Source organism: Microcebus murinus, chromosome 26 (genome assembly GCF_040939455.1).
Source record: "Microcebus murinus isolate Inina chromosome 26, M.murinus_Inina_mat1.0, whole genome shotgun sequence".
In the NCBI taxonomy this organism is placed as follows: Eukaryota; Metazoa; Chordata; class Mammalia; order Primates; family Cheirogaleidae; genus Microcebus; species Microcebus murinus.
In genome coordinates, this window is record NC_134129.1 from 17,937,307 (window position 1) to 17,960,985 (window position 23,679).

Below are 23,679 nucleotides of genomic sequence, written 5' to 3' on the forward strand. Positions count from 1 at the left end.
GGGACTACAGGCATGTGCCACCATGCCTGGCTAATTTTTTCTGTATATTTTTAGCTGTCCAGCTAATTTCTTTCTATTTTTTTTAGTAGAGACGGGGTCTCACTCTTGCTCAGGCTGGTCTCAAACTCCTTAGCTCAAACAATCCACCTGCCTCGGCCTCCCAGAGTGCTAGGATCACAGGCATGAGCCACCACACCCAGTCTATCGTGTCTTCTTTATCCAGTCATCCGTTGGTGGACGCTTGGCTTGCTTCCAAGCTATTATGAATAATGCTGCTATGAAAATTCATGCATGAGTTTTTGTGTGGACATATGTTTCCAGTTCTGTCGAGTTTATACCCAGGAGTGGAGTTGTGTTGCTTCTTTATTTCTTTACTTATCTTCTGTCTAGTTGCTTTATCCATTATTGAGAGTGGGGTGTATTGAAATCTACAACTATTATTGTAGAACTGTCTATTCCTCCCTTCAATTCTGTAAGTTTTTGCTTCAGATATTTTGACTGCCATCAGGTGTGTAAATGTTTATAATTGTCATATCTTCTTGTTGTATGGAAATTTTTATTAATATATAATGTCCGGTATCTCTTCTAGCCTTTTAAAATTTTTATTTATTTTTTATTTTTTTGAGACAGAGTCTCACTTTGTTGCCCAGGCTAGAGTGAGTGCTGTGGCGTCAGCCTAGCTCACAGCAACCTCCAACTCCTGGGCTCAAGCTATCCTCCTGCCTCAGCCTCCCAGGTAGCTGGGACTGCAGGTATGTGCCACCATGCCCGGCTGATTTTTTTCTATATATATTAGTTGGCCAATTAATTTCTTTCTATTTATAGTAGAGGTGGGGTCTCGCTCTTGCTCAGGCTGGTATCGAACTCCTGACCTCGAGCAATCCACCAGCCTCGGCCTCCCAGAGTGCTAGGATTTCAGGCGTGAGCCACCACGCCCGGCCTAGCCTTTTTTTGATGTAAAGTCTATTTTATTGGATGCAGATGCTCCTCAACTTATGAGGGGATTACATGCTAATAAATTCATTATAAGTTGAAAATAATTTAAGTCAAAAATGCATTTACTACACCTAACCTATAAAGCATCATGGCTTAGCCTACCTTTAACATTCTTAGAACACTTATGTTAGCCTACAGTTGGGCAAAACCATCTAACACAAGCCTATTTTTTAATTAAGTGTTGAATATTTTATGTATTTTCTTGAATACTGAAAGTGAAAAACAGAATGGTTGTATGCGTACTTGAAGTACAGTTTCTACTGAATGTGTATGGCTTTCACACCATCATAAAGTTGAAAAATTGTAAGTTGAATCATTGTTAGAGAGCCATCCTGATCTCTTTTGGTTACTGTTTGCATGAGAGATCATTTTCCATCCTTTGACTTTCAATCTATTTGCGTCTTTGGATCTACCAGACTCTTGTAGACAGCATATACTTGTATTATGCTTTTTAAAAATCCTGTCAATCTCCGTCTTTTGATTGGGAAGTTTAGTTTATTTATATTCAAAGTAATTACTGATATGGAGGGACTCCTGTCATTTTGCTATTTGTTTTCTATATATGTTACAGCTTTTTTATCCCTCATTTTCTGCATTACTGTCTGCTTTAGCGTTTAGTTGATTTTTTTTTGGTAGTGAATGTTTAAATTCCTTTCTTGTTTCCTTTGGTATGTGTTTTATGACTATTTTCTTTGTGATTACCATGGGAATCACATTTAACATCCTACAGTTACAGCACTCTAACTTGAATGTATACCAGCTTAACTTCAATAACATACAAAAACTCTGCTCCTTATCCAACTCCATTCCACCCCTAGGTGTTTCAAGCTTTCAACAGAATCTAGAGTTCTGAAATAGTGACATCAGATAGATTCTGCCAATGCAATTATCGTTTAGGTAGGGAGACAGCTTTCTGTTGCTTACAGTTCTGCCAACCTCCCAGAATCTTGTCTAGCAAAAAATTTAATTTTGACAATTTTTTCCCCAGTGTTCTCACTACTTTTATGGAGGATCAGGTTTTTGGAGGACCTTACTTTGCCATTCTTGGAATTCTTCCTACCCCTCAATCATCTATACCTTACTTATTTACTCTATTGTTTCTTTTTCATTTATTCCAGTATGGGTAGTTGATTTTTTTCTTTTTTAATAGTGTGTATATGTGATCATAATACATATTATTTTTAATTGAAGTTTTTATTTTCCATTTTTGCATAAATCCCTTTATCCCTTCTCATTTCTTCTGAATCATATTATCTATATTTGCTCTCAGTTGACCCTTGTTAACAATCTAATGTGCATAATTTGATAGTTTTCCCCATGCTTATATGAACACATATATACACATACAAACACAGAATAATATACACATAGGGAAATTTTTGGGTCAGTTGATTGTCCTCTTCTGTATGTTAAATCACCTTCTTTAGGTTTAAAGAACAGTTACGAGATTCAGACATGGGCTTCTGGTTAATAGCAACATCTAAACAAGAACAAATGAAGCATTTAAACAATTGTTGCATGCTTGTCTGGTTGTTAGGATTCCAGTAAAGACGTGCACAATTTTGGGGAGAGAAAGGATATCCAGATGTAGCAATGTACTCTCTCATTTTCTGTTTCCCTGCTCTCCTTTCCTTCCTCCTCTTTATTGCATGTTTAGGTGACTCTTTCCCTGGGATATATTTTTTTTTATTTCAGCATATTATGAGGGTACAAATGTTAAGGTTATGTATATTGCCCATGTCCCCCCACCCGCCCGACACCTGTAAATGTTACTCCTATATGTCCACTTAAGTGTTGATCCGTTAATACCAATTTGCTGGTGAGTACATGTGGTGCTTGTTTTTCCATTCTTGAGATACTTCACTTAGTAGAATGGGTTCCAGCTCTATCCAGGAATATGCAAGAGGTGCTAGTTCACAATTGTTTCTTAAAGCTGAATAGTACTCCATGGTATACATATACCACATTTTATTAATCCACTCATGTATTGATGGGTACCTGGGTTGTTTCCACACCTTTTCGATTGTGAATTGTGCTGCTATAAACATTCGAATGCAGGTGTCTTTTTTGTAGAGTGTCACTGGATCTTTTGGGTAGATGCCCAGTAGTGGGATTGCTGGATCAAATGGTAGATTCACTTGTATCACTTTAAGGTATCTCCATATTGCTTTCCACAGAGGTTGAACCAGTTTGCAGCCTGGGACATATTTGGTTCCTCCCAGAGATAGCAAACTCAGTCACTTGCAGAACTAAGATTGTAAAAAGGGTCATGGAACAGTGCCCATTTCACTGCCCTTTGGCTACAGTCCTAGTCTTTCTTTCCCAAAGATTTCTGGGCAAGACTTACTGACCTTCCCTCCTAAACAAATCCTGCACCATCCCTGGGTGACATGGACTCCCAAAGGTAATACGTACAGCCAGTGAGGGTCAGAATTAATCATTCACGTCAAAAGGGCTTGTGACTCACCATTTTCCTCTCCAGATTCACTAACACAGTTTCCTCTTTGGGAAGAACAGCCCAACCCCCTTAATTCCGATAGAGGAAACAAAACCAGTAGCATGTTGATAACAGCATTGCAAAAACAAGCCTGGTCAAACTCAAGGACAGACATCTTTTAAAAGCCAAAGGCTCAGATAGAAGTTAAAAAAATAAAAATAAAAAGAGGAAAAGAAGAAAAGAAAAGAAAAAGAAAAACAAAACCCCCCAACCTTCAAACTGTGTAATTTACTTTGCTCTCTGCTTCTGAAAGAAAATTGGCACTGTCTATATTCTTTTGCCTGAATCATTCAATTTGCTGACTGTCTCTGGGTTTTTTTGTTTTTTTGTTTTTTTTTTTTTTTGGTCTTTGTACAATTTTGTGTTGAGAGCAAAAAAACGCACCGGTGGAAATCTGTTTGCTGTTACTTGTGCCTTTGGAGAATATGCCTTTTCGCTTACTTATAGTTGAAATGAGCACGGTCGTGTGTTTTCCAAAGCAAAAACTTGGACATCTGTTCACGTTAGATGCAAACCATTCTTTGTGTTTTGGTGTTAACATATTTTTTTTCTTCTATTTTGCCGCTCAGCCTCATCAACCTAATAATCACATGTGGTGTTCATAATTATGTTAAGCTGTATAAACCCATTCTGATGCCTGTGTACTCTTCCAAGTTTTATCAAATATCCCAATATTAGTGCACCTCGGTTAATATCCTGGGAGGCACCGTTTATTCATCAGCAGCTACTTATTGGGTACCACTCTGGGGTTTAGCTAGGTGGGTCATAGTGATGGGTAAGAAGAAACCCTGTCCCCAAGTAGCACATTGTCTAGAAACTTCCTTGCAACAAAAACGTCTTATTTATAGTCTGAGAGATAAAGTGACAAAATCCATGAGAGAGTTTCAGAAAGAAAAACATGATCCATTTCAATTCTTTAAAAGACAATATTGCTAACCCATACCATTTTAATGCTATGGTCAATATATCATTTTTCTAGAAATATAAGGTTTTATTTAGAATTACAAAAATAAGTTTTAGGTTAAAAGTCTATCCTGGAGCTTCTGTTTTGAATCAGACTCAAACTGCTTTATTCTTAAACTTAATAATTGCCTTGGATCAACCGAACACGGCCTTTAGTTTCATTTTTTTTTTTTCTTTTTTTTGAGACAGAGTCTCACTCTATTGCCCGGGCTAGAGTGCCGTGGCGTCAGCCTAGCTCACAGCAACCTCAAACTCCTGGGCTCAAGAGATCCTCCTGCCTCAGCCTCCCGAGTAGCTGGGACAACAGGCATGCGCCACCATGCCCGGCTAATTTTTTCTATATATTTTTAGTTGGCCAATTAATTTCTTTCTATTTATTTTTTTAGTAGAGACGGTGGTCTGGCTCTTGCTCAGGCTGGTTTCGAACCCCTGACCTTGAGCTATCCTCCTGCCTCAGCCTCCCAGAGTGCTAGGATGACAGGCGTGAGCCACCGCGCCCGGCCTCATTTTCAATTTTATTTACAGAATATGGGAAGGCCAACCTTGCTGTTATAGGTATTAATGGGAATGCTATCACCTTAGGGAGTGGGAGATCTAGAATTTTCTAGAAGTTTCTAGAATATTCTAGAAGTTTCTTCTTTGGAATTGCCTTCTAATTCTTCCATCCTGTATTAAGCAATCAAGCTCGGAGGGCTCGTTTCGTTTTAGTTATATGTTTGTAGACGTGCACTGGACGAAGGGCTTTAGGATGTGCATTTCAGGAGGCTGATTTATGATGTCCTGATGGCTGTTAAGCCATAGCAACTACATTACCACATAGTGTGTCTTTTAGTATTAATGAAACATTTTTTAAAAATGAATAATACAGAAGGTTGCCTTGGAAAAGAAACAGAGACCTCAAATCTGAAGTTTTTGCTGGTCCCAGAGTTTGGGTACTGGCCAGGGGGCTGTTGTCAGGGCCAGTCACGGGAAGCAGTGAACCGGGTAAGGCGTGGGACACGTCAAACACTGTCAGCCTCGCAATGGGGTTGACACTCCAGGTGATGGCAATATCTCTTACAGGGAGTGCTCTGGGCTCTGCGCGAGTCCTGTCGGTAGCAGTCCCTTCCAAAGCTCTCACCCCACTGCCACGTACCCAGCTAGATGCTTCACGTAGGATAAATTCTGTTCGTCCTCACAGCAAACCACTGAAACACGTGCCACTTTTAGTCTCGTTTTATTGAAGACAAAACACACACACAGAATTTAGATAACTTGCTCAAGATTGCTCAGCTGGTGGTAGCATCAGTATCTGAACCCAGGGACTCCAGCTCCCAAGTCTATGCTCCATTTTGCAAGGAAGAGCAGAACAGAACGGCGGGAACAGTTCTGGAAAAAGACACATGGGAGTGGCCCGTGTGGCCGCGTGGCTCAGCGGTCAGTCCCAAGGAGTTGAATTCTATCTGGTTGGCCATACAGGATATTTAAAAGGCAATCGTCGGCCAGGCGCGGTGGCTCACGCCTGTCACCCTAGCACTCTGGAAGGCCGAGGCGGGAGGATCGGTCAAGGTCAGGAGTTCGAGACCAGCCTGAGCAAGAACGAGACCCCCGTCTCTACTAAAAATAGAAAGAAATTAATTGGCCAACTAAAAATATATATAGAAAAAATTAGCCAGGCATGGTGGCGCATGCCTGTAGTCCCAGCTACTCGGGAGGCTGAGGCAGGAGGATCGCTTGAGCCCAGGAGTTTGACGTTGCTGTGAGCTAAAAAAAAAAAAAAAAAAAAGAGCCATCGTGTTTGTGCAGTGTTCCGTACTAGAGCACAGCCATGTGAAAGAACTGGTGATAGGAAGGCTGGAGAAGTGAGTCTATGTAAGGGTCATTTGTCTCAAGTCTGGAGTTATCGGAATGGTGTGTTTCAAGCCATTTGAGAAAAAAGATGAGCTGCTTGATGCGAAGATGATACAACTCACTTCTGTGATCTATTAATTTTTTTATTGTTAAAAATAAAAGATGCAATCTGCCCTCTTAACAAATTTTTGAGCATACATAATGGTGTTGCTAACTGCATGCAACTGCTGTGTAGCAGACTACAAGAACAGTTCCATCTTGCATGATGGGAACTCCATACCCATTGATCAGTAGCTCCCCGTCTCTCCTCTGCCCTGACTTTGGCAACCATCATTCTACTTTCTGCTTCTGTGCATTTGACTTTTTTTTTTTTTTTTGAGACAGAGTCTCACTGTGTTGCCCAGGCTAGAGTGAGTGCCGTGGCATCAGCCTAGCTCACAGCAACCTCAATCTCCTGGGCTCAAGCGATCCTCCTGCCTCAGCCTCCCGAGTAGCTGGGACTACAGGCATGCGCCACCATGCCCGGCTAATTTTTTCTATATATATATTAGTTGGCCAATTAATTTCTTTCTATTTATAGTAGAGATGGGGGTCTCGCTCTTGCTCAGGCTGGTTTCGAACTCCTGACCTTGAGCGATCCTCCCGCCTCGGCCTCCCAGAGTGCTAGGATGACAGGCGTGAGCCCCCGCGCCCGGCCTATTGGAGGTTCTTCATGCCTCATTCTGTACAGACAGATGGCAACCAGATGACTTCACTGTTCCCTGGCGTAACCCATGAACTGATCCCAGTGCCAGGTGAGGTCACGAACTGGTTGACATTGGCCAGCCAGGACTTACCTACAGCGGGAGGCAAGGAGGGGAAATGCCTTCCAGACTTGATGGCTGCTTTTCAGTCGAGGATGGGGAGGGTTGATGCTGAGGGTGTGACCAACAAGGGTTATTCCCCTTCTTTGGTACAGCGGTTGCTCATGTTTTACCCTCTTTTATCTTCTAATCTCATACTGCCTTTTAATAAGATAAAAAAGGTGTATTTATTAAAAAGAAAGGAAAAGTATGTGTTATAGGCACTTAAACAAAGGACCAGAAATTCATTTGAAATGTTTACTTTTGAGTATGTAGAGCGGGGGGTCCCCAAAGTTTTTAAACAGGGGGCCAGGTCACTGTCCCTCAGACCGTTGGAGAATGCGCACTGTGGGCCCAGGACGAGTCAGTTGCTAAGCAGGACAGGCAGCGGCGGCAAAAACACCCGGAGGGCCGGATAAATGTGCTAGGCAGGCGACATGTGGCCCTTGGGCCATAGTTTGATGTAGAGCATGCCTTCCCTTACTATCTCATTCCCTGTAAAATCTCCCTTTGCAAAAACAGAGAGTAAGAAGGTAAACATCAGCTCAACTTGATTCTGGCTTATTGCAGATTCTAGGTTTACAGAATTCTGATTTAGATCAGGTTATCTAAATGAGCATTTTACAAATATATTAAGCACCCTGATATATAGCTTGTATGATCAAGCCTTTAGTATGCAGTTCTGCAGAATTCATTCCTCCAGTTCTCAAACCTTGACCATTACTAATCCTAAAATGAGATTCCCAATAAAGTTCACAGGGCTGGAAATTTCCACTGAAAACTCATTTGCTTTCATGAGTGGTGCGGTTTAAAACCAACCAAGAGTGTGGTAGTGATTTTACAATAGCCTTTACCCTCAATGAACATGTTGTTTCGCTAAGTCATTTCTTATACTCTCATAATTATACAATTTATTTTTGAACAAGGGGCTCCACATTTTCATGCCCCATTTCCACTGTTGGCGTGAAAATCAAATAATTTTCATATGCAGTAAAGTCAATTTTGGCTAAATAAGTAAAATGGGGTCTAATGTAAAAAATTAAAAAAAAAATCTGTAGCACTGAGCACAGTGCCTTTATATTATAAATAGGAACTTAATAAGCATTTTCTTAATGACTGATTAATCTGTTTAAATACTTAGTGAGTGTTCTTTAAAAATACAGCTCCCAGCATTGTTTTATTTATGAGTAAGCAAAAGTAATTAATGAAACTTTGAATTTTGATGGCATATAAATGAGTCATTATTCCCTCTGGAAATGGATACACTATGAAATCCAGAGGAAAAATGTAGAATGAAAGCTTAATGTCTCTGCCTTAATTTTCCTACCCATATAACATGGATACAAATATCTCTCTTGTGTAGTTCACAGGGCTTTTGTGAGTCACAAATGAGATAATAATAATAGCAAAAACCTCTGTATCTCATTCTATGTGCTGGGCTTTGCATAGACTTTATTTAATCCTTATAACAAACCCTTGAAACAGATATTATTATGCCTATTTTACAGGTGAGGAAACCGGTAAGTAGAGAAGTTCAATAATTTGCCAAACGTCCCATAATTATAGAAGAGTAAAGTCAGGATTTGAATCAGACTGTGGAATCACCATACTACATATGGGAAAGATGTTTTACAAACTTAAAAGCTCTGTATAAATTTGAATTATTATTATTTTTCAATCATTTGTAATTCTAGGATGGATAATTATATGGAGACAATATGTAGTTCTTTTTAAATTAATGAAAAAATGACTTAGAGGTAAAGGTGTTACCGCTGAAATGTTACAAATCAGTTCTATGGAATGTGAATAATTGATTTCCAATAAAATATTGACCCATGGCAGTGTTAGAGCATTGTCACAGTGTTTGTTGGAATGAATGACTTGTATCAGGTCATGAGCCTTTAGCTACCATGTAAACATCTTAGAATCAAGTAGTACCGTGTTTCCCCAAAAATAAGCCCTACCCATAAAATAAGCCCTAGCAGGATGTCTAAGCATGTGTGCAATAGAAGCCCTACCCCGAAAATCAGCCCTAGTGATGGGCGTGGCTATGAAAATCAGCCCTAGTGATGGGCGTGGCTATGAAAAATCAGCCCTCGTGATGGGCGTGGCTATGAAAATCAGTCCTAGTGGTGGGCGTGGCTATGAAAATCAGCCCTAGTGATGGGCGTGGCTATGAAAATCAGCCCTAGTGATGGGTGTGGCTATGAAAATCAGCCCTAGTGATGGGCGTGGCTGCGCAGCACATCTGCACAACCCATGCATGTCGTCGTGGAGCGGGAAAGGACACGAGCAGCCCTTCTCATCTGCCCCGTGAGAGCTCTAGTGCTCCACAGGAGAGATCGGGGCCAGTGGTTCTAAAGGAAATAGAGTCGCAAGACATTCAGGATGGGATTCGGGGTTTGGAGAGTGATGATGATGTTCCAGAAGAAGACGACTTCACTCTATTTGAATCAATGGAGATTGTTGTACCGTACTTAAAATAAATAACACATCCCCTGAAAATAAGCCCTAAGGTTTCTTCTTGAGGAAAAATAAATATAAGACCTTGTTTTATTTTCGGGGAAACATGGTATATGACCTCACGTGTGTGTGTGTGTGTGTGTGTGTAGGGTGTGTAGGATATGAAAGCTTGAAGTTTGGCAATAGATTTCACCAAGAGATTTGGAATTGTATTTAAAAAGTTAAATCTAGGATATATGTAATTGCATAGAAAAGAAACTCCAAACTTCTTGCTTATCCTGGCAAAGTGGCTAGCTTTTGCTTGATTTTGATAATTTACACAAGGTGCGTATATTTTTTTTGCATAAATTAGCAAGACGTTGACTTACCTATGCCTCGACTATGTCTATAAAAAGACTTTTTACAAAGGTTACAATTTACCCGTTAAGGAAATGTGTCTTATTTTTGTCTCCCTGATTTTCTGTTATGAGAAGTAAAATAGTTACCATTTTTTGAATTGAGAGTTTCCAAAGTTAGTTAAGAAGCTTGACCCTTCATAGAGAGGCTCTGTCTTCAGCTTTATTTTTCCTCTTATCTTACTATATAACCCTCTTACTGCTCTTCCTGAGTACTTGATATCCTTTCAAATTGGTTTGTCCCAGAAATCATTTTGGCAAAATGTTTCTTTTCATGCGAATTATCTAGAATACAGAATGACCTTCATTATTTCACTCTGCTGATGTAGTCCTGACCTGAATTGACTTGCTGGTACAGCCAGCAAGACACAGTAAGCATTTCCAATCTAATCGGTCCCTTGGTGAGGACTCAAAACCCAGTTTTCTTCCAACCCAAAGTACTGCCTTCATTTACATGAAATATGAAAAAACGTTGTTTTATTACTTGGACTCCTTTTTCTTTTTTAATCTCAAATATTTATTGTTCAGGGTGAGAACACTTAAAATCTACACTCCTAGAAATTTTCAAAATATACAGGATGTTGTTATTAATTATAGTGGCTTCATTGCACAATAGATTCTTGAAATTATTCCTACTAAACTAAACTAACTTGAGCTAAAATTTTGTATCACTTTCATCAATCCTTGCCCCCATTCCCCAACCCCAATAACCACCAGTCTACTTTCTGTTTCTACAAGTTCAACTTTTTAAGATTCCACATATAAGTAAAATCAGGTGGTCTTTGTCCCTCTGTGCCTAGCTTATTTCATGTAACATAATGTCTTTCAGGTTTTTCCATGTTGTCATAAATGACAGAATTTCTTTCTTTTTAAAGGCTGAATAGCATTCCATCATGAGTATATACCACATATCTTTTAGGCATTCAACTGTGGCTGGACACTTTTGTTGATTATCTTGGATATTTTGAATAATGTTGCAATAACTGTGGCAATGCAAATAGCTCTTTTACATATTGATTTCATATTTTTTGATATATATATATAGTAGTGAGAATTACTAGATCATATGGTAGTTCTATTTTTATTTTTTTAAGGAACTTCCATATTGTTTTCCCTCATGGCTGTACTAACATTCTCACCAGCAGTGTGCAAGGATTCCCTTTCTCTATATCTTCACCAATACTTGTTTTCTATTTTTTTTTGATAATAGCCATTCTAACAGGTGTGAGGTGGTAGCTCATTGTGTTTTAATTTGCATTTCTCTTATAACTAGTGATGTTTAATTTTTTATATACATCTGTTGTCCGTTTGTATTGTCTTCTTTTGAGAAATGCCCATTCAGGTCCTTTTCTTATTTTTAAATTGAGTTATTGTTTTTCTCGCTATTGGGTTGTTTGAGTTCCTTATGTATTTTGGATATTAATGCTATTAGCTGTATGGTTTATAAATATTTTCTCCCATTCCATAGATTGTCTCTTCACTCTGTTGCCTGTTTCCTTTACTGTGCAGAAGCTTTTTAGTTTGGTGTAATTTCTTTTCTATTTTTGCTTTTGTTGCCTTTGCTTTTGGGTCATATTAAAAAAAATCATTGCCCAACCAATGTCATGGAGATTTTCCCTGTGTTTTCTTCTAGTAGTTTTAGAGTTTCAGGTTTCATGTCTAAGTTTTTAATCCATTTTGAGTTAATTTTGTGTACGGTGTGAGATAAAGGTTTGATTTCATTCTTCTGAATGTTGATATACAGTTTCTCCAGTACCATTTATTGAAGAGACTGTCCTTTCCACATTGTGTATATTTGGCATTTTTGTGGAAAACGAGTTGACCATAAATGTGTGGACTTATTTCTGGGCTCTTTTTCATTGGTCTATATGTCTGCTTTTATGCCAATATGTCTTGGTTACCATAGCTTTATAGCATATTTTGAAATTAGATAGTGTGATGCCTTCAGTTTTGTTCTTGTTGCTCAAAATTACTTTGTCTATTTGGGTTTTTTTGTGGCTGTATATGAATTCTAGAATTGTTTTTTTTGTTTTACTGTGAAAAATGCCATTGGAATTATGATAGGGCTTGCATTGAATCCCTGTCACTACGGGCAGTAGGTCACTGTTGGCAGTATGAATCTTTAATGAGATTAATTCTTCCAATCCATGAACACAGAATGTTTTTCCATTTATTTGTGTTTTCTTCAATTTCCTTTATCAATGTTTTATAGTTTCCAGTTGTAGAGATCTTTCACCTCTGGTTGAATTTATTCCTAAGTATTTTAATTTTTTTTTGTAGCTATTGTAAATGTGATTATTTTATTTTCTTTTTGAGTAGTTTGTTAGTAGTATGTAGAAAAAAACCTGATTTCTGTGTATTGATTTTCTATCCTGTTACTTTACCGAATTCAGTTATTAGTTCTTTTTTTACTTCAGAATATTATGGGGGTACATACGCTTTGTTCACGTAAATTGTCTTTGCACCGCCTTAGTCAAAGCTACAAGCATGCCACCCCCCAGACAGGGTGCACCACACCCATTAGGTGTGAGTTTACCCATCCCCTCTGTTTCCCCTCCCACCTTCCCAATTGGTGACGAGTGTTACTTTCATATGTTGATGGATTAGCACCAATTTAATGGTGAGTACACGTGGTGTTCGTTTTTCCGTTCTTGCGATACTTCACTTAGGAGAATGGGCTGCAGCTCCATCCAGGATAATACGAGAAATAGTTGACTATTTTTTTTTGATGACTGAGTAGTACTCCATGGTATACACATATCGCATTTTATTAATCCACTCTGTGCAGTCAAACCTCTCTGCTAATGATGATCTGAATTTGCAGCCGCTCCCCGGCGCTAGCATCCCCGCCTCAGCTCCACCTCCGATCATCAGGCGTTGGATTCTCATGAGGATGCACAACCTACATCCTGGGTGTGCGCAGTTGACAGCGGGGTTCGCGCTCCTATGAGAGTCTAATGCCGCAGCTGATCTGAGAGGAAGTGGGGAGCAGGCGGTGATGCGAGTGATGGGGAACGGCTGTAAATGCAGATGAAGCTTCACTTGCTCCCCTGCTCTTCACCTCCTGCTGTGAGGCCTGGTTCCTAACAGGCCACAGGCCAGCACCCGCCCACAGCGAGGGCTTGGGGAACTGCAGTTCTAAAGCATCTTTCCAATACCTGGCTAAGTCCCCTGTTGTTTGTTCTGTAATATTTTAAACCAATTCCCTTTGTCGACTGTTTAGGTGATTCTTATCTTTTAAAAATTGTAGGCTGGGTGCGGTGGCTCACACCTGTAATCCTAGCACTCTGGGAGGCCGAGGCGGGAGGATCGCTCAAGGTCAGGAGTTCGAAACCAGCCTGAGCAAGAGCGAGATCCCCTGTCTCTACTAAAAATAGAAAGAAATGAATTGGCCAACTAATATATATAGAAAAAAATTAGCCGGGCATGGTGGTGCATGCCTGTAGTCCCAGCTACTCAGGAGGCTGAGGCAGGAGGATCGCCTGAGCCCAGGAGTTTGAGGTTGCTGTGAGCTAGGCTGACACCAGGGCACTCACTCTAGCCTGGACAACAGAGTGAGACTCTGACTCAAAAAAGAAAAAAAAAGAAATTGTAAACTGTGCAGAGATGAAAATCCCAGTAGATAAATCCATATTCACAACTATGATTATATCCTTAATCTACCTTATCTAAGGATTAATATCCTTAATCTAAGGATTATATCCTTAATTTACTTAGGGTAAATTTCTAGAAATGGCATCACAGTGCCAAAGAATATGCACATTTAAAAACAGAATGGATACATGTTGCCCTGTATTAGTAGCTTGATTCCATTATTATACACCCACCCCCACACACACATACTTGTGCACATACACATACGATTGTGTGTGTGCGTAAGTATGATTGCATATTGCATATACAATATCACATGCATATTGTATATGCGTGTGTATGATTGCATATCTATAATTATTCTTGCTTACAGAACATGATGTATCTTGTGAACACATTAGCCTGTCATAGCAAAGGAGTTTGCAGACCCATACTTCCGGTGTGCCCGTTCCTAAACGTCATTGTCTTCCCTTCCCAGGTGCCTGCGTGAACATCACCCACGGCCAGTGTCAGATATTGTCCTACCACACCACGCCAGCACCGCTCGTCTCGATTGTCAGAAACATGGAGTTGGAGAAGTTCCTCAAGTTCTTCACGTACCTCCACCGCCTCGGTTGCTATCAACACATCATGCTGTTTGGCTGTAGCCTTGCTTTCCCGGAGTGCATCGTCGTTGGCGATGACAGGTATTTGGGGAGCCCAAATCATTCCGTGATAAGAGCCGGTGACAGCAGAAATGTCTGCGAGGCACAAAATCACCCCACGCGATCGACTTTCATTTTTGTTGTTATTGAAGAAGCAGCAGAAGGGGGGGAAAAAAACAACCCCTCATAGCCAGTTGTAATTGCTTGAGACTAGAAATGTTTTAAAAGCCTGGAATAATTTTATTTATGGGAGAAAATTATTCAGTAGGTGAGGCTGATGCTGTCGGAGCGATATTCAAGAGCTGTCCCAGTGAGGGCCTGCCAGGAGGCAGGACACTGGAAAGGGGTGATAAAAGAGTTTGTTAAAGAGTCTATTTATGGAGGTGTGAGCAGGGTTAAGAGAACACATAAAAGATGGGAGGTACCAGAGTCTCAGGACAGAGAGGGTGCAGTTCCGCTGCCCAAGGCTTGAAGGGGAAAAAAGGAGCCAGTAGCACTTGGAGAGAGTTGTAGCTAGCGTGTTTCCCCGAAAATAAGACCTACCCATAAAATAAGCCCTAGCAGGATTTCTAAGCATTTGAGCAATAGAAGCCCTACCCCGAAAATAAGCCTTAATCTCTCCCGTGGAGCACTAGAGCTCTCATGGGGCAGATGAGAAGGGCTGCTCATGTTCTTTCCCGCTCCGAGACGACACGCATGGGTTGTGCAGATGCGCTGCGCAGCCACGCCCGTCACTAGGGCTGATTTTCATAGCCACGCCCATCACTAGGGCTGATTTTCATAGCCACGCCCATCACTAGGGCTTATTTTCATGGCCACGCCCACCACCAGGGCTGATTTTCACAGCCACGCCCATCACCAGGGCTGATTTTCATAGCCATGCCCATCACCCGGGCTGATTTTTGTAGCCACGCCCATCACTGGGGCTTATTTTCATAGCCATGCCCCTCACTGGGGCTGATTTTCATAGCCACGCCCATCACTAGGGCTGATTTTTCATAGCCACGCCCATCACTAGGGCTGATTTTCATAGCCACGCCCATCACTAGGGCTGATTTTCGGGGTGGGGCTTCTATTGCGCACATGCTCAGACATCCTGCTAGGGCTTATTTGATGGGTAGGTCTTATTTTCGGGGAAACACGGTATCAGGTGGCTTGTCTCTGATTAACAGACATCCAAGCCTTTTGACGAAACTGCATTTCTTTAACCAATTACAAAGCAACGAGTCTTTAAACCCACCCGCAACCTGTAAGCCACTACCACCTCCCTTGTCCCCCTGAGATGTCCTGCCTTTTTGGCCAAACCGATGTACGCCCTCCATGCATCGACTTACGGTCTCTCGAGTGTAGTTCTTGCCTCGATGAATGCATAAAACCAAACTGTGACCCAGCTGCCATGGGCATAGTTTCTCAGGACGTCTGGAGGCCATGTGCTTTGAGCCGGTCACACACATTGGGTTCAGAATAAACTTCTTTAAATTGTTTTACAGAGCCTGGGTCTTTTTCCATGAACAGTATAAATAATAGAGAGAAGTTTTACTAGGTCTTTCCCATGACTTGCAATTTGGGATGGTAGTAAGGAGGCCTTTTGTGCTCTTATAGACTGTGGCAATATAATATGATAGTTGTAGTTCCTAGGGCTGCCATAACAAATGAGGTGGGTGGCTTCTACAAAAGAAGCTTATTCTCTCCAATTGCTGGAGTCTCGAAATACACATTTTTGGCAAGGCCATGCTCTTTCCTGGGGCTCCAGGGTAGAATTCAACTTCCTTCCTTTGCCAGGTTCTGGTGGTTTTAGACGTTCCTGGACTCGTAGCTACATCATTTTCATCTCTGCCTTCATCTTCACATGGCCTCCTCTGTATGTGTGAGTCCTTTCCTCTTTTGTCTCTTGTTGGGACGCTTGTCATTTATTGGGGTGAAGGGAAAACTTCCCATCTGCCCTTAAATGGGTTGCTGAAAAATCAACTCACAACAAAGCAGATGAATAAGAGAAAAGCCAACAATTTCATTGTTACCATGGGCACAGGAAGAAAGAATCACAGAGTGCTTGCCTACTATCCCAATGAGACCAAAAATACTTAAATATCTTAATTTTAAGAGGAGACAAAAGAGATGAGGAACGGAAGTCATTCAATTGAAGGGCAATAAATGATTACTAGGGAAGAGGCATAGATATTGGTGAGAATGACTAGAAACATATTGACTTGTAGATGAATCTCTTTGGAAATTAAATTAATTCGAGAGACAGGCATTATTTTTAAAATGGGTTGGACCAAGTCTGGTTGTATTCTTGATCTTCTTGCTTGCAGTAGATCTTAAGATAACAGAGAAGGGAAATTGTTCTCGATAAGTCCCTCTGGTCTTTATGGAGATAGACCGAAAACCCCTTCCAAAGCCTGTTGATCTCTGAGGGCCTTTAATCCAAAATACTCTTTGTACCAAGGAATCGTATGTTGGGGTGAAGTTTCCTGCATTCCTTTACATTGGATTGAGTCCCCCCACCATATAATCCAGATGACGATGATATCATCATCTCAAGATCCTTAATTACATCCGCAAAGACCTGCTTCCCGAATAAGGCGTCATTCACAGGTCCCAGGAGCATTAGGGCATGGACGTGTCTTTTTTGGAGGGCCACCATCCAACACGCTGTAGCTGTTGAGGAAGCAAGCTAAGGAGCCACATGCCACAGGCCCCTCATCCGCTACACGGAGATGGTGATGAGGATTAAATAATACGCAGGGCTTGCAACAGTGCCTGGTGCTAGCAGCTCCACAAACGCCAGCAACAGTTATAAAAACAAATAGTGAATTTAGAAGCACAGGTGGTACTAATGGAATACAGAGCAGGAAAACAAGTATGTCTGAGATATACTAAGTATGCTAAATATCAAAGGATTGCAAAAAGTGCAGAATACCATATGGATTAAAAGAAAATTGGGGGGAATACTTAACGGATCTTGGAGCTGGATTTGAGTTCCATTTCTGCTTCACTTTTGAACAATGTCACTTATGTCTCTTTGCTTTAACTTCTCTGTAGGCTCCTGTGTGCACTTAAACAAGACAGTAAAAGAGAGTACATTCAGCTGCCAGGTGTCTCTGAATTCATTTTGATCATCGCCCTGATTATAATTCAATCTACGAGGGCTGCGCAGAGAGCAGCCAGCCCTTCATACTATTTATGAAAAATAGTATTAACAATGGGGTTGGATACTTTCTGGACAGCAGCCCTCGTATAGAGTTGAACCGCCAGTTGTAAAATCCTAGTTAAGATGCTCATAGTTTTTCCAGTCACTTTTAGGTAAAATTTGTTTTTCCCCTGACTTGGTTCATCCTGATAAGTAGGCTAATATGAGAATTTTTTTTTATTTTCCATTACAATATGTAACAATATCCATTATTTTATTGGTTTTCCGGTGTCGTTTGGAGACTTATTTTTTATTATTACATTTATTTTTTTTTTTTTTTTTTTTTTTTTTGAGACAGAGTCTCGCTTTGTTGCCCAGGCTAGAGTGAGTGCCGTGGCGTCAGCCTAGCTCACAGCAACCTCAAACTCCTGGGCTCGAGTGATCCTTCTGCCTCAGCCTCCCGGGTAGCTGGGACTACAGGCATGCGCCACCATGCCCGGCTAATTTTTTATATATATATATATCAGTTGGCCAATTAATTTCTTTCTATTTATAGTAGAGACGGGGTCTCGCTCAGGCTGGTTTTGAACTCCTGACCTTGAGCAATCCGCCCGCCTCGGCCTCCCAAGAGCTAGGATTACAGGCGTGAGCCACAGCGCCCGGCCTACATTTATTTTTATATTTAGTTTTGTAACTGCATTTTCAGGCCAGTTATAACACTGGAGATTGAGTTTCCAACACATGAACTTCGAACATTCACACTATAGCACACATAAATGACACTCACTGGAGAGATTTCAAGGATTTTAAGAGCTGAATGCCAGGAAGTGGGGACAAAGACCGAGCGTGTATTTCATGATGTCACAGGTCCCTTAACCTGTTTGTACTACTGACTTACTGCATGGCCTTGGAGAAGTCACTTAACGCCTCTGGGCCTTTGTTTTTCCACCTGTAAAAGGAAATATTCCACTAGATGATTGGTAAGTTCCTTCCAATTCCCTAATTCTGTGACACTTCATGAACTTCCTAGCGTTTATAATTTTTCTTTGACCTAGGAGACAAAATTAAATGGATTCTTAAAGAATCATTGAATATAATTAACTTCAAAACCTCCCCCGTAGTAGGAATTTAAAAGTAATCACCAAATGAATGAATGATTTAAATACAGTAATAATCTAAGAAATATATGAATGACATTAGACTTGGAAGATAAAGAATAAGAAGTTTCACATTAACAGTCCTCCCTAAGGAAAAAAAAAAAAAGGGTTTCATTACCCTACTTGGGAAAAATGAAGAAGAACTTTCGTTCACCAAGTTTTGCAGATCCCTAAGACTGCGTTGGTCTTGCACAAGTGGAATAATAATATTAATACCTTGCATTTATTATTTCTTCCATATCAAGCACTGTTCCTTGAGCATGTGTGCATTCATGTCTAATCTAATCTTCACAACTATAGCCAGAGGTAAGGATTACTATTATATGCGATTTATACATGAAAAAAATCCAGGCACAGAGATGTTGAGGAACTCTGAATGGTCACCCAGCAGGACTTTCTCTTAGGTCTTCTAAAGGCCAAAGACTGTTTCTGTGACTACCATTCTCCTACAGCCGGGAGCCTTTTCTATCTATGAGTACCTAAAGCAGGCATCCTCAAACTACGGCCAGAGGGCCACATGCGGGCGTTTCCGCCCGTTTGATTTTTTTTTACCTCAAAATAAGGTATGTGCAGTGTGCATAGGAATTTGTTCATAGTTTTTTATGAACTATAGTCCGGCCCTCCAACGGTCTGAGGGACAATGAACTGGCCCCCAGTTTAAAAAGTTTGAGGACCCCTGAACTAAAGCTTGAGAAGAATGAACCTGCATTTTTTTTTATTTTTATTTTTTGAGACAGAGTCTGACTCTGTTGCCCAGGCTAGAGTGAGTGCCGTGGCGTCAGCCTCGCTCACAGCAACCTCAAACTCCTGGGCTCAAGCGATCCTCCTGCCTCAGCCTCCCGAGTAGCTGGGACTACAGGAATGCGCCACCATGCCCGGCTAATTTTTTCTATGTATATTAGTTGGCCAATTAATTTCTTTCTATTTATAGTAGAGACGGGGTCTCACTCTTGCTCAGGCTGGTTTTGAACTCCTGACCTCGAGCGATCCTCCAGCCTCAGCCTCCCAGAGTGCTAGGTTTACAGGCATGAGCCACTGCGCCCAGCCAAAACCTAAATTTTTGACTGGCCTGAAACTTTATCCTAAGAAAGGAGATATTGATAGTGACGCTGCTAATATATTTTAACATGTACAAAAAAACTCAAAGGGGGAATGCAAAAATCCATGAGAAAAGCAGACAAAAATATGTACAGACAGACTACATGATATAAGCACAAGTCACCAATAAATATGACAATGAAGGCTGGACACTTTAGTGACACTCCTTCCCCTCGGTTTCCTCATGTCTACACTGGGAGTGATGATGTCCCCTTCACAGGGCGTGTTTGTGAGGGAGCATTCTCGAATGCTTCTGAGCCTTGGCCTGGAAGAGGAGCACGATTTTTCTCTATTCTTCCACCGAGCAAAGACAGAACCCATCATTGAAAGTCCTTGAGGCCGGGCGCGGTGGCTCACGCCTGTCATCCTAGCACTCCGGGAGGCCGAGGGCGGAGGATCGCTCGAGGTCAGGAATTTGAAACCAGCCTGAGCAAGAGCGAGACCCTGTCTCTACTATAAATAGAAAAGAAATTAATTGGCCAACTAAAAATATATGGAAAAAAAAAAATGAGCCGGGCACGGTGGTGCACGCCTGTAGTCCCATCTACTCAGGAGGCTGAGGCAGGAGGATCGCTTGAGCCCAGGAGTTTGAGGCTGCTGTGAGAGAGGCTGATGCCATGGCACTCACTCTAGTCTGGGCAACAAAGCAAGACTCTGTCTCAAAAAAAAAAAAAAAGTCATTGAGAAGCAAATCCAACTACTTAACTAATGGAAGAATTTTATGAATAATAAAGTTGTATAAATATGGAATTGCTGTCTCATGAAATGGTGAGCTTGTTCTCCCTGGAGGTCTGTAAACTGAGACCGATGAGAACTTACTTGAGGCGCTGGGCTATGGAATCCAGTATTTTATGGTAAATTGGTTTCATAGCCACGCCCATCACTAGGGCTGATTTTCATAGCCACGCCCACCACCAGGGCTGATTTTCATAGCCACGCCCACCACCAGGGCTGATTTTCATAGCCACGCCCACCACCAGGGCTGATTTTCATAGCCACGCCCATCACCAGGGCTGATTTTCATAGCCACGCCCATCACTAGGGCTGATTTTCCAGGTAGGGCTTCTATTGCACAAAGGCTCAGAAATCCTGCTAGTGGGGTTTGCAAGTCAGGGCAGACTGCTATCCAAAGTCCTCTTTGTCTCTGATACAACTCTCAGGTCCTTACCTAATTAAACGTTCAGCAAATATTTCAAGTGTATCACCTTGGGGAGGTGACAGAGTATCAGCTTGGACACCCGTGTGGAGTGTCTTGGCGTTTGCTCAGAGTTCAACAGTTCATGGTAGGAAAATGGAACTTTGGACTCCAGATATCAAGTGACCTGTGTCCCCCCCCCCCATACTTTACTGTGTCACCTTTGGGAATAAGTGGAAACATTAGAGGATCAAAATCTTTTTGTAGCCGGGCGTAGTGGCTCACGCCTGTAATCCTAGCACTTTGGGAGGCTGAGGCGGGCGGATTGCTCAAGGTCAGGAGTTCGAAACCAGCCTGAGCGAGACCCCGTCTCTACCAAAAATAGAAATAAATTAATTGACCAACTAAAAATATATATACAAAAAAATTAGCCGGGCATGGTGGCGCATGCCTGTAGTCCCAGCTACTCGGGAGGCTGAGGCAGGAGGATCGCTTGAGCCCAGGAGTTTGAGGTTGCTGTGAGCCAGGCTGACGCCACGGCACTCACTCTAGCCTGGGCAACAAAGTGAGACTGTCTCAAAAAAAGAAAACAACAACAACAACAACAACAAAAATCTTTTTGTAGTTACCATTTTTAAAATTTATATATAGGTCAAGTAGTCGGGAGAAAATAGAGGAACATCGTTGCTGTCACCAAAGAAATATTCTTAAAGTCATTTGGTGCTTATTTCCATGAGTTTAGATGCTAACTTGGAAAGAGCAATTTTTGTAGACAAATCAGTGCTGGCTGTTCAGGTGGCCAATTATATCAACAGCTTGCTTTCCACATCAAACAGCACTGGCGATCTAGCCTGCCTTTTTGGCTTATATATAAAATATCAGATGATAGAGGAGAGTTCATTTTATGAATCAAAATGGCTCAAAGTACAGGTAAGACGCAGCCAGAGAGTTCAGAGTACTCAGTATTTTACGAAGATGTAGAGCTAGAGAGAATCAGGCTGCCACAGACGGAATCCTTCTGAAAACGCCTTGTCATGTGGCTGACAAGTGTCTCAAGCCACACGTATTTCATCAAGCTCCGCAGAATAATCTGTTCGCTCTTCTCCTCAATAATTCATTGCTATTACGCGGATGTGACTCGAATTTACAAATGACACTCGTGATTCGATTCATTTCAAGGATCCATATTTATATCATCGTTTCGTGATATGCAAAAGTCAAAACGGCTGCAAAAATAATGAAACAATTGCAAGTTTCTTTTGTGATTTGTTAAATCCCCCAGCCCTTGGGCCCTGGTGAGCATGCCAAGTATTAATTAGAATCCGGATCACGTGCGTTGAAAGGGCGTGGAATTGTGTGTTCATATTCCTGCTCAGAAGTCATCTGGTTTTTACATTCTTGACGCCCATCTTCATTGGAGCTGTGTCTGTCTGTTGGTATTTCCTCAACTTTCTCTATTTTAAGAGTGGTGCCCTGCTATTGGCATTTGAACAAGACACTTAAGTCTGTAGGGTTTTTGTGCGTAGCTACTTTACTGACATTTGTCTTGTTCATGGGAATTATTTAAAGATTGACTAGTATGCGTAGAATTGGCTGACCTGAAAAGGTGCCGATGTCATCGGCAGGAACCCTGCGAGCTCTTGTCCACCCCATTCAGCTGGGAGTTAGGTGGTGGCTCTCCTCCCAACGTAGCCATTGACACCTTTATTCCAAGCAGGTCAACAGAGCATCCTCTGCATGGGATTCCTTTATTTATTCAACAGATATTTATGGAGTCTTGAAAAATCTGCATGGTAGGAATATACCGTGTTCCCCTGAAAATAAGACAGGGTCTTATATATTTATTTTTCCTCCAGAAGACACCCTAGGACTTGGGATGTGGTTTTTTTTTTTTTTTAAGTATGGTACAACCATCTACATTGATTCCAATAGAGTGAAGTCGTCTTCTTCTGGAACATCATCCTCACTCTCCAAACCCTGAATCCCATCCTGAATGTCTTGTGACTCTGTTTCCTTTAGAACCACCGGCCCCGATCTCTCCTGTGGAGCACTAGAGCTCTCACGGGGAGGATGGGAAGGGCTGCTTGTGTTCTTTCCCGCTCCTCGATGACATGCATGCCATGGCTGCGCAGCCACACTCGTCACTAGGGCTGCTTTTCATAGCCACGCCCATCACTAGGACTGATTTTCATAGCCACGCCCATCACTAGGACTGATTTTCATAGCCACGCCCACCACTAGGGCTGATTTTCATAGCCACGCCCATCACTAGGGCTGCTTTTCATAGCCACGCCCATCACTAGGGCTGATTTTCATAGCCACGCCCATCACTAGGGCTGATTTTCATAGCCACGCCCATCACTAGGGCTGATTTTCGGAGTAGGGCTTCTATTTCGCAAAGGCTCAGAAATCTTGCTAGTGCTTATTTTTGAGGTAGGTCTTATTTTCAGGGAAACACAGTAATTACAAATAAAATACATAAGAATTCCTATGGAGTCTCATGGAGCTTTATATTATATCGGTGAGAGCTGGGTGATAAGCAAATAGACAATCAACAAATAGTAGTTTATTAGATGGTGATAAATGCAATGGAACAAGGAAAGCAGGGGGATGGAGAGGTTTGGGAGGGTTGGGGCGTGGTGACAAGAGGTGCAATTTTCAGCAGATCATTGTTGAGGAAAACCTCACTGAGGAGGTGACATTTGATCATGAGACCATGGGGAGTCCAGGAGTTGAGGCCGAGCTGGATCCCCTGAGGGTCCTGCGGTAACTGACCAAAGTGGGAAAAGAGGGGTCGATAATGGGGTCAGTCCCACTAGCAGCTACTGTGGCCGGGAACAGGCATGCATGGGGCGTAGGCATGAAGGGAGGAAGGGGAGGGCATTGCCAAGAACACAGAGAGCTTGGGAGCTCCCTCCACTCCTGGCATCATCAG

The 23,679-nt window shown here is 41.7% G+C and overlaps 1 protein-coding gene across 1 annotated transcript in view; it reads left to right on the forward strand.

The window, feature by feature from the left end:
- CORIN (corin, serine peptidase) overlaps window positions 1–23,679 on the forward strand; it is a 196,483-nt gene that overhangs the window by 37,988 nt on the left and 134,816 nt on the right. Inside the window, exon 4 of the mRNA XM_075997867.1 lies at window positions 14,059–14,266. Within this exon, the coding sequence (XP_075853982.1) occupies window positions 14,059–14,266 (208 nt within the window). The remainder of the gene's footprint in view (window positions 1–14,058; window positions 14,267–23,679) is intronic.